The 14,422-nt window shown below is 38.1% G+C and overlaps 1 protein-coding gene across 8 annotated transcripts in view; it reads left to right on the top strand.

Annotated features, from left to right (window-relative positions):
- The window catches only part of AOAH (acyloxyacyl hydrolase), a 191,330-nt gene that overhangs the window by 18,923 nt on the left and 157,985 nt on the right, over positions 1 to 14,422 (top strand). For all 8 annotated transcript variants that reach the window (XR_004433104.1, XM_033193614.1, XM_033193613.1 and 5 more), the window contains exon 2: positions 2,303 to 2,398. Coding sequence is in view for 7 of the 8 variants with exons in the window: in XM_033193614.1 (XP_033049505.1) it covers positions 2,303 to 2,398 (96 nt within the window). In the remaining variant the exon portion in view is untranslated. The remainder of the gene's footprint in view (positions 1 to 2,302; positions 2,399 to 14,422) is intronic.

Raw genomic sequence — 14,422 nt, 5'->3', positions numbered from 1 at the left:
TGGAGCCATGTCCACAAGTGGAGACTGGAACACAGAGGAAGTAACTTGGGTGAGATGACTGAACTGGGAAGCAACTGAAGGTGCATCCATTAGCCCTTTGCTAGGGAGCCCCCAGCAACCAACCACTGTAATGCAACTCATGTGGCTCTTCACTTGAGGCCAGGAGTTTGAGACCAGCCTGGCCAACACAGCAAGACCTCATCTCATATATATCTATATACACATACATTGTGTGTGTGTGTGTGTGTATTATATTGTATTACATATATAATATATATTATATTATATTACATATATATAACATATATATATAACTTAAAGTCTCTTGCCTTTATTCTCCAACCCAGGCACAGTGCCAGGAACTTAGAGTTAGAGATGATAAGACCTCATTCCTCCCCTCGAGGAACATATGGTCTAACTTTAAACTCTTAGAAATAAAGTTTCAGAAAGGTAGGTACCTTGTTCAAAGTCACACCATTTGTAAGTGGCTCAAGTTTATGTCAAAGCCTCTCTCTTTTCAACTGCACCATACTGCATCCTCTTATCACATAGCAATATAATTACTTATCATTAATTTTTAGTTGTAGTTGTTAAAATTTATTTAGCTTCACCTTTCACCCATCTTAATAGGTGATTATCAGAGACATAAACCAGGGTGTAAAAGTACGTTATTAATGCCAAAAATATTTACTTGTATTAAATGCATTGGATATATTCATAAATAAAAGTGAAATTGGTTATCTCTGGGTGGGTTGAGTGATGTTTATTATCTTTTCTTATCCTGTTCTGTATTTTATAAAATTTAAAAAATAAGTGTGCATTGTGTTTGTATTTTTGGAAAAGTTATTTTTTAAATAAAACAAATATATAGGAAAGCACAAGACCATAAAGTGCTGATAAGCGTCAGCTACTAAATTAATTGCAATTAAGGAAATCCTCAAGTGCCATGCATTAGGTTAGAAACACAGCCAATCAACCTTGATAGTTAATGGTGATCAATGCATCCTCAAGTAGGTATTCTCAGAGCCCAGGAAGACCATGGTAATCCAGATTTCACTGTTGCAGATGTGGTGAACCTTTCTGTCTGTCCAGAGACAGGGGACAGAACATCGAGGCCAAAACACCATCAGACATTGCAGCATCTAGAAAGTAGAAGTCTCTCATTTCTTCATCAGCAATCTCTCATTTTATAGAAGATTTTACTTTTTTATGTATAGAAATGCCCAATTTTATTGTTCATATCCATTATCAGCCACCTTCCCTCAAGGAATCCTGCTGGAAATTTGGTTTAAATGATACTATGTGTGTAAATGTGGGTCTCTAGCTCCTTGCACAGATGGACAATCATGAGCCTACTGCTGGCCCAGGCTCCCTGGAACATCTTTTGTAGGACATAAACCTTCCTTTGCCTCCTTAGAAATGAACCTCTGCCAGCAAGTGTCCATTCTTCTTACTGCAATGGGATCTAACAATTTCTTCTCACATACTGACTGATCTTTGACCAACCACTTGTTTATAAGGAAAAAAAAGAGTCCCTTTTCTCTGGAAAAAAAGGTTTGGCTTTCCCCTGCTGCTCAGAAAATTAAGCAAGTGATAGAATCTTCTAGGAATGTCAGCCTAGGAGCTCTAGGCATTCACACTTACCACGTATCAAAGTAACAGAAGGAATATATTCCTAACTTAATACAATTGTCCACCTAGACACTTAACCATGTTCATGCATGCTTTCTAGTAGTATGCTTTGTAGCTGTGAGGTAAAATGATATTTTACAATGTGTTATGATTTCAAAGACACACTCAGTCTCACTTTTATCTCATTTAACCATCACAGCAGCCCTATGGGAAACATATTACCTGCTTTGCAAGGAGGAAACCAGGTTCAAAAAGGCCACATGGTGAGTTCAAGATTACTAAGTCAGGACTCAATCCCAGATCTTTCGACTTCAAATGCTAGGCAATTTCCATCGCTTTTCCAAAATTAAAAATTGTATCCTGGATTCTCCTCCTACCAAGTGAATGTGTAGGATGGGAATGATCCTATTCTGCAGCCATCTACTGCAGAAAGGAGAGAAAGTGGGGGAAGAGAGAAGCTAATATCTGTTGAACTTCTGCTCCATGTGGGCTGTTTTCCTTGCACTAGCTCATGTAAACATCATCACTTTCTCTGTTTTGGAAAGGCTGGCCTTCTTAAGGACACACACACACACACACACACACACACACACACACCCCTTCTTTCTCCTGTCTCTCCAGTTCAGTTTTCTGTAGGACACTAATGACATGTTCTTGTCCTCCCGGGCAGGGTGTGTGCTGGTGGTGTCTGTGATTGAACAGCTTGCTCAAGTTCACAACTCGACAGTCCAGGCCTCGATGGAGAGACTTTGCAGCTACCTGCCTGGTAAATATACGGGTCATGCTGCTGGGGGTCTGCTTGTCCTCTCACTCCTGAGTCATCATGACTGCCTTTACTTCCTGCCCATGCTGACAGAGAAGAATCTGATTATGCTATTTCTGTAGGTTGATATTCTTATGGGGCTCACAGAAATTAAAACAAACAAAAAAAATGATCTAGACAACTTCTCCCTGACATTCATTTTCCATCATGGCACAATGAAATTGCTGTGGACCCTTAGGGAACAAACTGTTGAATGGCCGCCACGTTACTCATAATTTGCTTACCTACTGATCATTGCCTTAAGTCCTAAGAAGTCAAAATAATGAATAAAGAATTTTATGTTAACTTGACCAACATTCACATTCCAAGATGTACACCTAGCCCTACCAACACAGAGCTTTGGGTTGGGAGAACAATTGATCTCAAAATTTCAACTGGGAAAATAATCTAGAACATTTCATTAATTTAAACTGGATCTCAATAAAGTACCTTAGGCCGGGCGCGGTGGCTCAAGCCTGTAATCCCAGCACTTTGGGAGGCCGAGACGGGCGGATCACGAGGTCAGGAGATTGAGACCATCCTGGCTAATACGGTGAAACCCCGTCTCTACTAAAAACTACAAAAAACTAGCCGGGCGTGGCGGCGGGCGCCTGTAGTCCCAGCTACTTGGGAGGCTGAGGCAGGAGAATGGCGTAAACCCGGGGGGCGGAGCTTGCAGTGAGCCGAGATCTAGCCACTGCACTCCAGCCTGGGCAACAGAGCGAGATTCCATCTCAAAAAAAAAAATAAAAATAAAGTACCTTATACACCCACCAAAGGAAGAAACTGATTGAGTTCAAGCAAGTTGCATATTTGTTTTTCAATATTAGTAGAAATAAAATATTAATCATATTTCCATTATAGAATACTGTTACTCGAACAGTCATAATGAATAAACTTTTTTGAGAGTCAAATTTTTATTAACTTAATGGGAACTAATTCATCTAGGGTGCCTACATTATTTTTTCTGTTAAGTCAGGTAGCTGGAATAATGGCAATTGTATCCTTGATTGACACAGTACGCTGTGCCAATAGCATCAAAGTCTTTTCAGAGAAGTTATTGCCCTTAGTCATAATATGCATTCACAGGCTAAAATGTTTAGAATTCAAAAACAAAGACTGGGAGAGGATAATACACAAGCACGTGTGTTTAGAATGTCCCAAATGGACCGTTAATATTTTAACATATTCACATCATAATTGCATCTTTCTTTTGTGAAGTTAAAACATGGCACCTATACTTGGAAAGCTTCAGCTTACCCTTCCTCCAGTTCCATTCTCCCCTGCCCCACCTCCCTAGCAGGAACCCCTTCACGTGAACTTAATGGGTATCGTTCTTGTCAAATTTTATATTTACACATTCACTTGTATGCATTCATGAATAATGTGCAATATTGTTCTGCCAGTAATTTTTTTTGGTTTTTCTTTGTAAAAACAAGACAAAAGTAGAAAACCATGCAAAGCAAATGTATAGCTTCATCAGTTACTGAAAGATGAATGCCCTTGTAAACATAGTCTGGGTCAAGAAAGAACAGATCAATGGCCTCCTCTGAAGTCCCATTCACATGCCCCATCCCATCCTCCCCCTGCAAAAAGCTCAATGTGCTGATTTTTAAGGTAAAATTATTTTATTGCATTTCTTTATAGCTTTATCACTCAGTGGGCATCCCTAGATTCCATAACCCTGCCCAGTATTTCAAATTTTGATGTGTCTTTTGAGTCTTTTTTAATCTATAAGTTTCCTTTCCACCCCTTCCTTTTTCTTATCACTTAGCTGTGGAATTTGACCTGTGGAGTTTCCCACAGTCTGGATGGTGTTGATTGCATTCCTGGAGTATAATTAAGTATGTTTCTCTGTGCTCTGTATTTCCTGAAAATCGGCAGCTTGATCAGAGGTTTGATCCTATTCCAGTCTGATTCCTTTGGCAAGCCTATAAATGATATTGCTTTCTTTCATCAGGAGGCCGCCATAGATGCTTTTATCTTTTATGTGTTTTCTTTTCTTTCTCCTTCTTCTTTTTTTTTTTTTTTTTTTTTAGACAAGGTCTCAGTCTGTCGCCCAGGCTGGAGTGCTCACTGCAGCATTGACCTCCTGGGTTCATGAGATCCTCCTGCTTCAGCTTCCCAAGGATCTGAGACTACAGGCATACACCATCACACCAGCTAATTTGAAATTTTTTGGAGAGACAGGGTCTCTCTGTGTTGCCCAAGCTGGTCACTAACTCCTGGCCTCAAGTGATCTGTCCACCTTGGCCTCCCAAAGCGCTGAGATGACAGGTCCGTTGTGAGCCACTGTGCCAGGACTCTCTTTTGGTGATGGTCGCAGCTGTCGATGTTCAATTATCAGATCTATTAATTTGTTGGGATTTTAAATATGTCATATTCAAATCTATTATTTATTTCTTATTTATTAATTGACATATATTGGACACTTTCTCACATCATATTTTAGAGACATTTTTCCCACAGTACTTAGTGGAAAGGCATCTAGGAAAGGCAGGATAAATATTTGATTCTTTTCTTGTATCAGTTTTCAAGGTAATGCATTGGTTTTCTGTTATCATCTCACAGCAAGCAATTAGTTTTTCCTTAAAATATCATGATAAACTTATGAACTTAAACATACTGATGGGTTTCAGTCAAGTGCAATTATTATCCTTATGAAGCTCAGATGATCCCATTGAGCTTTGACCAGTGCCACCTCCTTCAAGCTGACTGAAGTCCTTTGCACATGAGCCTCAGTCACCTTCAATAGTTTCCTCACTAACTGGTATGACAAAGTGTTCCAGCCCTATCTTGTACATATCAAGCCCGAGGCTTGAAATCAGTCATGTCTCTTAAAAGCCCTGGTTTCTTTTAGTGAGAAATAATGACCATAAACCAGATGCTTAGGAATGTTCATTATTGTTACCGAATTGGCCACTCTTTTTTTTTTTTGAGACAGTCTTGCTCTGTTGCCCAGGCTGGAGTGCAGTGACTCCATCTTGGCTCACTGCAACCTCTGCCACCCTTGTTCAAGCGATTCTACTGTCTCAGCCTCCTGGGTAGCTGGGATTACAGGCGCCTGCCACCACACCTGGCTAATTTGAGTTGACCATTCTTTCTAGGCCTCTTCAGTGGACAGAAACAGGAAACCTATGTATATACATTTACACATGTCAACTTTAAGATAAAATATCTGAATTCATACTGACACTTCAAATTTAAGTTCAGAACCACAAAATTTTTTTTCTTAAAGTCTTCTGTATTGTATCTATATCTCCTTTCCGCACAAAGTCTCAATTGTAAAGCACAAAGGGACTGATAGAATTTAAATCTCCAATCATTACTCATTTACCTATCCTTCCTTGCACATAAAACAGTCTCAGAATATCAATTCTAATGCTACCATCATTAATATATTTTCTAATTCTTATGAGCAATTAAAATTTTTTTTTGCATCTGCCTTTCCCATTTCTCTACCCTTTTTAATCATTGTCCTACATTATCTGAGCATATAGCCACTGCGTATAACACCCGTTCCCTTTTCACCTCATTTAGTCTTAGCTGCATCAGCACCTAACGATTAATGTTCACCACCAGCCCTTATATGAGTTGTCTCTCTAGTTGAATTGTTGTCTAAAGTTCATTCCTCCAGAAAGGCTCATAACAACAAGTATTACTTGAATTCTTGCATGTTGATAACAGGCTGTCTGTACCCTTTATACATGAAAGTCAAGGCTTTTCTGTATATAAAACTCGTTGGCACATAATGTCTTTCCCTGAGCATCTTAAATATAGTATTCAAAAGCCTATTGATAATCTAATTTACCTTGTCCTTCCAAGTTATTTGCTGTTTATACTTTGAAGTTCAGAGGAATTTTTTTTCTATAAAATTCAGTCATCTAACTAGAAGATAACTTGGTGCCAGCCGCTGTGTATTGATGTTGTCAGCCATGCAGTGCGCTCTCTTGATGTGATTTCAAATACACATTTTCTGATTTTAGGAATGTTTTAATGTTTGTTCGGTTTCTTTGATTTTGTTTCTTTCCTCTGGGATTTCTATCATCCACATTTTGAATCTTCTTTGCCTGTCTTTGCTATTTTGCCTATCTCTTGAACGTATTTTAATCTCTTTCTTTATTTTTTATCTTAAAATTTTTCCTCCTCTCCACCTTCTATTTCACTCAAGACCTCGTCTGCTGTTTTCACTTAGTCTTGTATTCATTCTAGTTGAGATTTCACTTCTTTATTCTTTATTTCATGTTTTATTTTTTCCTGAGTTCTTTTATTCCATATCTGAGTTTTTCTAATTCTTATTCTTGCTATTTTTTCATGTCTTATATCATTTTATTAATGCCTCTTAGCTCATTTTAAAATAATATGTTTAGAAATAATATGTTATGTTTTAATCCTTTTTTGGCATGACTTTCTGGCACGCTTTTACTATCTGCAGGGATGTTATTCTGTTCCTTAATCTTTTTCTTCTTATAATAACTTTGTATGGGAGTTGACCTAGATCCATTTCTGTTGCTCATTTTTATGTGAAATTAGTTTTCAAAAACCCTTAGAAAGAGACGTGGTTCAGGGTAGTTTTTCTAAATGCACAGAGCTCCTTCTTCTGTTGTTTTGGGGTAGTGTTAAAAAAAATTGTGGCAGCTTGCTTTCTGAGATTTTCTGACTGTTTCCCTATTCACTTTCATCTGGACTTTCTCTACACCCAGCAGTTTCTCCTCAGTGTGTGCCTTGCCCTGGAAGGGAGCTCCAGTGGGTCCCTTGTAGGTGCCAGATGACTCTAGTCCCTAATTCTCTCTAGTCTTGAACTCCTTGCATTCACCAACTATTGATTGCACAAAACCCCTCCCTGTCTAGCGGTTGTTCTCTAATTGGCCCACCATGCTTTCCACCCAACACCTGTCAGCTATCTGGGGATTCTTCTGTTCTCAGTTTTATCTGTCATCCATTGTTTCTCTCTACTTTCTCCCTTACAGAAGTTGATGGCCCATAGGTCTTGTGGTTGTAAAATGGTTTATTCTAAGTGCACATGGGGGTTCATGGATATTCCTAGCTTTGCGGTAACTGCTTTCTGTGGGTTTTCGGTCTTGCTAATCAGGTACTCTGTTTTTTTGGAGACAGAGTCTTCCTCTGTCACTTAGGCTGAGGTGTGGTGGTGCAATCTCGGCTCACTGCAACCTCTGCCTCCCGGGTTCAAGCGATTCTTCTGCCTCAGCCTCCTGAGTAGCTGGGATTATAGACCCCCATCACGACACCTGGCTAATTTTTGCATTTTTAGTAGACATGGGGCTTCTCCATGTTGGTCAGTCTGATCTTGAACTCCTGACCTCAGGTGATCTGCCCGCCTTGGCCTCCCAAAGTGCTGGGATTGCACTCCTTTTTTTTTTGTAGCGATTCAAAGAAATTTCAAAATTCTGCCGCCTCCACCACCATCTTTCCATATTCCTCCCGTGCCAAGGCTTTAATTTGACGTCAATGGTCTACTGTATGCATTGCTCAGCAAGTTTTTGTTTTTCACACAACATGATTTTAAGATCTATACATGTTAAGGCATATAGGCCTAGGTCAAGCCTCTTAATTACTCTATACTTCTTTACCATATAAGTTCTGTATTTTATTTCTTTATTCCTGTTGAGCATTCACAATTTGTTATAAGCTTTACTTTGTATTTTCACATCTCTGAGTTACAGAAGAAGAAGAAAAATATTATTACCATTTTATGGAAGGAAAACAGTGAAGAGCAGTCACAGTTATCATTAAGCCTTGTTTTAACTGGTTGCCTTTCTGTGTGATAGACAACATTGGCAGGTATAACCTCGAGTTAGATGTTCTCTTTTTTGGCAAAGTTGCGTCGTCCAAAGGTGAAAGACTGACTAAAAATCCTATTTCCTAGATTATTCCCTCTTCTTAATATACTAGCAAAATATAAAACAACCCAACACAGGATTGCTGGTGTTCAAGGCACCATCTTAGCTTCTTCTGACTTCGAACAGGAAATGTCAGAGCCTGGTAAGGTCAGGTGAGAGGCTGAAAGTCAGATTCTGGTGAAGTGGAAGCTGGTATTTCACTAAGGGAAACAAGGTAGATATTTTGGTTTTCAGTGATGGGTTGCCTTTTCAATTGGAGCAATTTTAAAGGATTAAGAAGGTTGTTGGGGGTTACTTCCGTTTTATCAATTCATGTTTTATCTCCAGCTGAAAATAGAACACTCAGTTCAGGTTAAAGGACACCATGGGCAGTATTGCTTCTATTTTATGGATGAGAAAAACAGGACACAGAAACAGAATTGTTATGTGAGTTGTATGGGGTGGCAAAAATAGATGTTCTCCTAGCTGAGGATTTCTCCTGGAAGACTTACTAGGCCTGACCCACAGCGCCTACTGGGATCAAGTATTGCATTGCTTTCCGTCTGGTAGGCCAGGTGAGTGGGGGATAGAAGGATATGAAATTAAGCACATAAACACACAATTATTTTTAAGTTATTTTTTAGTGAAGTATTACTTTCACCTCCAAAGCTAAAAAAAGTACGAAAATCAAAGCGTTAGCAGGGAAATCACATAAGCACCATTCTTGAGAATAATCTCTTAGTAAATCGTGTTGCCTTTCCCTGTGCCCTGTAAGACAGTTTTTTTCTAATCATGCAAAGCATTTCCAACCTTCAGTTTCATCCACTGCTTTTGCCTCTGGCTCTCATTAGGAAGCACCTTGGAAGAATCTCAGAATTGTTCATGAAAAAATGATTAATGGAATCATTCTCCCTAGTCAGGGGTCAACAGAATCATAAGCCCTGAGAGTCTTGCTATAACTTCACTTTCTTGGGTCACCTGTGCAGAAATCCTGTCTCCGTAGAATATAATTGTTAGAAGCTCACGTAGTCTTAAAAGGAAGAAGGCACTTCGTGCCTACTCTGGAGATTCTGAAAGTCTGAATGCGTCCTAGAATATGTACTTGTAAAATAGTGTGGTTGGTCAGGCATGGTGGCTCATGCCTGCAATCCCAACACTTTAGGAGGCCAAGGCGGGCGGATCACAAGGTCAAGAGATCGCTACCATCCTGGCCAACATGGTGAAACTCTGTCTCTCCTAAAAATACAAAAACTAGCTGGGCATGGTGGCATATGCCTGTAGTCCCAGCTACTCAGAAGGCTGAGGCAGAAGAATCGCTTGAACCCTGGAGGTGGAGGTTGCAGTGAACTGAGATTGCACCACTGCACTCCAACTTGGCGACAGATCAAGACTGGCTCAAAAAAAAAAAAAATTATGTGGTCACTTGGTCATACTGTGCTTCAAGTTTGTCTATAATAATGTGTATATATTGTATGAAATAATGTATACATATTATACATATAACAAGGTATAACAATACCTGCTACACTTGAGGTATAATAAAATGTCAAATAAAATATCCTAAGCACATTGAAATGTATACTACAAATACCAACACCTTTTGGAGTAAAATATTTTAATCTCAGTTGAACCACTTGCTATGTTTGTGATCCTAAGCTCTCTAAGTCTTAATGTTCTTGTCTACAGAATGAAGATAAAAGTAATTACTCCCTCATCAGATTCTTATGAGAAAGAAAGTGATGGTAAACATGAAAGTAACTTACAAATTGGAATGTCCTACATTTTATTTACACATACATCTGTATACACCCAATGTATGATAACTACTTAATTGGTCTTATTTTAACCCTTTTTGCCCTTTGGAATAGCCACATTTTCTTTTTTCCTGTGCTGTTCCAAGTCTCTTTTAATCTGTAGAAATTAAATACTCTTGTATGTTCCTCGTCACAGGCAGAGTTTAACAGTATAATTTTTACTTTAGCTAGGTTACTGTCAATATGTAAATGCCAAATTTTTCTTCAGGTGTATCAGTAACAATCAGGTTACCATCTGATCATGGCTGACTGGGGATAGCTGGCTCTTTCCGGAGATTTTGCATATTTCTGCTTCGTACCCTTCGGTGTTGATCTCAGAATTTAGCTCTCAGAGGGCATCTCGTGTCCCACATCAGCCATTGCTCCAGGCACCTCTCAAGCTAACAGTCACAGAAGACACTATCCGAAACTGTTCAAATGGTCCTGCTCAGGAAGGGAGGAACCTGCAGCCGTTCGCTTTGACTTGAGCTAAACAGAATTCTACGACACACACACACACACACACACACACACACACACACACACTGCTTATCTTACCAGAAAGAAGATGAATTTTCTCTGCCTTTCAGCCAGTATTAGAAGTTTATCAAAGAACACCCTAATGTCCGTTTTTAAATTGCTCTGCTCTAGGCTAAGCCAGTTCTGCATTAGCAGTACTTTTAACTTTTTTCCAAAGCTCCTTCACTTAATTTGGAATGTCTCTTACAAAAGTCCCCAAACTTAGTAGACACTATAGTGAAAGGGACCAAATCCTACACCCACATTTTTCAAATGAGGAAACGGAAGTCCAGAAAGGGGATGCAATTTCTCCAACGCCAAAAGCCAGTGGGCTGGTACTGAATGAAATGCAGGTCTCTGAGTATACTATGACGTCAGAGCTTCTTGACCCTCTCCGCAGTAGCACCCCTAAAAAAGAGCCCAAGGGAGAGGGTATCTGTTTTTAAATGCTTTTATTAAGCTGCAATTCACATACTATACAGTTCACTCATTTAGTGACTTTCAGTATAGTCATAGAGTTGTGTGTTAATCAATCACCACAATCAATTTTAGAACATTTTCATCACACCAGAAAGAAACTACATGCCTTTTAGCATCCCCCAAACACCCACTCTTTCCAGCCTTAAGCAACCACTAATCTACTTTCCGTGTCTATGACTTTGCCTGTTTTGGGCATTTCATATAAATGGAATCATACAATATCTGGTCTTGTGTGACTGATTTCTTTCCCTTAGCATAGTGTTTTAGAGATTCACTATGTTGTAGCATGTATCATAACTTTATTACTTTTTATGGTTGAATAATGTTCCATTGTATGGATATACCACGTTTGTTTCTCTATTAGCTGATGGATATTTGAGCAGTTTACATTTCTTGGCTCTTATGCAAAATGCTGCTATAAATATTTGTGTACACGTTTCTGTGTGGACATATGTTTTTGGTTCTACCATATATACACACACATACATATATGGTGTATATATATACATATATACACACATATATATGCTGGATCACATAGTAACTCTATGTCAAACAGTCTGAGGAGCTGATAGGCTGGTTACAAACTGGCTGCACCAGTTTACATTCCCATCAGCATTGTACAAGCTTTCTGATTTCTCCACATCCTCACCAACACATATTATTCTCTCTTTTATTATAGCACATTATAGTGGATATGAAGTTGTATCTCATTTTGGTTTTGAATTGCATTTCCTTGGTAGCTAATGATGTTGAGTATCTTTTCATGTGGCTTTTGGACGTTGGTATATCTTCTTTGGAAAACCGTCTATTCAGATTCTTTGTACATATTTTAATTGGACTATTTGTCTTTTTATTGTTGAGTTGTAATAGTCCTTTATATATTCTAGTACTATGACAGGTCATTTGATATATGATTGGCGAAAATTTTCTCCCATTCTGTGGGTTATCTTTTTACTTTCTTGTTGGTGTTCTATGAAGCACAAAACTTATTTTTATTTTAATGAAGTCAAGTTTGTCTGTTTTTTTTTTCTTCTTTTACTTGTGCTTTTGGTGTCATATCTAAGAAAACATTGCCTAACCCAAAGTCACTAAGATTTATGCCAATGTTTTCTTGTAGGAATTTTACAGTTTTCGCTCTTACATTTAGGTCTTTGACCCATTTTGCGTTAATTTTTGTATATGGTATGAAGTAAGTGTCCAAATTCATTCTTTTGCCTGTGGCTGTCCAGTTGTCCCAGCACCATTTGTTAAATTCCTCCAATGAAATGGTCTTTGCACTTTTACTGAAAATCATTTGACTAAATGTTAGAGTTTGTTTCTGAACTATTGATTCTATTTCCTTGATCCATGTGTCTGTCTTTATGTTAATACCATGCTATCTTGATTACGGTAGCTGTCTAGCTTTGAAATTGGGAAATGTCAGTCCCCCAACTTTGTTCTTCTCTTTCAATATTGTTTTGGTGTTCTGAGTAGCTTGACTTTTCGTATGAATGTTAGGATCTGCTGCTCAGTTTCTGCAAAGAAGTTAGCTAGGATTTTGGTAGAGATTGCATTGAATCTGTGGGTCAGTTTGGGAAGAATTTCCTTCTTTACAATATTAAGTCTGCCAATTCATGAATATGGAAGGTCTTTCCATTTATTTAGGTCTCCTTTAACTTCTTTTAACAATGTAGTTTTCAGAGTATGTATTTTGCACTTTTTTTTTTGGTTAAGTTTGTTCCTACGAATTTAGTTCTTTTTGATGCTACTGTAGATGGAATTGTTTTCCTTAATTTCAGTTTTTACTTGCTCACTTCTGCTATATAGAAATACAACTGGTTTTGCATATTGATCTTGTATCCTGCAACCTTACTGAACTTATTTGTTGGTTCTTATAGTTTTTAATAGATTCCTTAGGATTTTCTACATAGAAGATCACATCAGCTACAAGATAGTTTTACTTCTTTACTTTCCAATCTGACTGCTTTTTATTTCTTTTTCTTGCCTAATTCTCCTAGCTAGAACTTATAATGTTGAATAAAAGTAGTGAATGCAGATATTCTTATATTTTCCTAATACTGAGGGGACAGTATTTAAATTTTCACCACTAAATATCATGTTAGTTGTCAGGATTTTTGTAGATAACCTTTATGAGGTTGAGGACATTCCCTTTTATTCCTAATAAAATCATGAAGCAGTGTTATATTTTGTCAAATATCTTCTGCCTATATTGGATAATCATACAGTTTTTTTATGCTGTTGATATGGAAGTAATACATTAACTGATTTTCAGATGTTAAACCGATTTTGCATTCCTGGGATAAATCCCACCTGATCATGGTGTATAATTTCTGTATTGCTGGATCTTATTTGTTTGTATTTTGTTGAGGATCTCTGTGGTTATATTCATGAGAAGTTCGGGTTTACATTCCTTCGGAGGAAGGTTTCTGGTTTTAGTATCAGGGTAATATTAACTTCTTAAATAAGTTAAGAAATGGTCACTCTGCTTCCATTTTTTGGTAGAGTTCTTGATAAATTGTTATTAATTCTTTAACTTTTTGGTAGATTCACCAGTGAATCCTATCTGGTGAAGCTGTCTGATCTTAGGCTTTCTTTTGTGGGAGGTTTTAAATTACTAATTCAATCTCTTTACTTGTTATATGTTTCTTAAAATTGTCTATTTATTCTTGAGTCCATTTGGGCATTATGTGTCTTTCTAAGAATTTTTTATTTTATCTAAGTTACCTAATTTATTGCCATGCACCTGTTCATAACATTCCCTTATAATCATTTTTATTTCTGTAAGGTCACTCGTAATGTGAGGACACAGTTTTAATTGCCTACTTCAAGAGGACAATTTATTTATTTATTTATTTATTTATTTATTTATTTATTTGAGACAGAGTTTCACTCTTGTTGCCCAGGCTGGAGTGCAATGCCTCGATCTCAGCTCATGGCAACCTCCGCCTCCCAGGTTCAAGCGGTTCTCCTGCCTCAGCCTCCCAAGTAGCTGAGATTACAAGCGCCAGTCACCACACCCAGCTAATTTTTTGTATTTTTAGGAGAGATGGGGTTTCACTATGTTGACCAGGCTGGTCTCAAACTCCTGACCTCAGGCGATCCACCCACCTTGCCCTCCCAAAGTGCTGGGATTACAGGCATGAGCCACTGCGCCCAGCCGAGCACAGTGTATTTAAAGTCTCATACTTTTTTGTCTAAAAAGTCGTATAATATATCTATTTGAATACAAAAATAATATTTAACATTATTTAACATTAAGCAAAATTGAAGTACCAGGGAGCATTGCCATATTTATCTTGTTTCACCACTCCATCATCCAGCAAGGTCTGGGCTGCTCTATGTGAGATGCATCA

Source organism: Trachypithecus francoisi, unplaced genomic scaffold (assembly GCF_009764315.1).
Source record: "Trachypithecus francoisi isolate TF-2019V2 unplaced genomic scaffold, Tfra_2.0 Lachesis_group4, whole genome shotgun sequence".
NCBI lineage: Eukaryota > Metazoa > Chordata > Mammalia > Primates > Cercopithecidae > Trachypithecus > Trachypithecus francoisi.
This window is presented reverse-complemented; position numbering and strand designations above follow the sequence as displayed.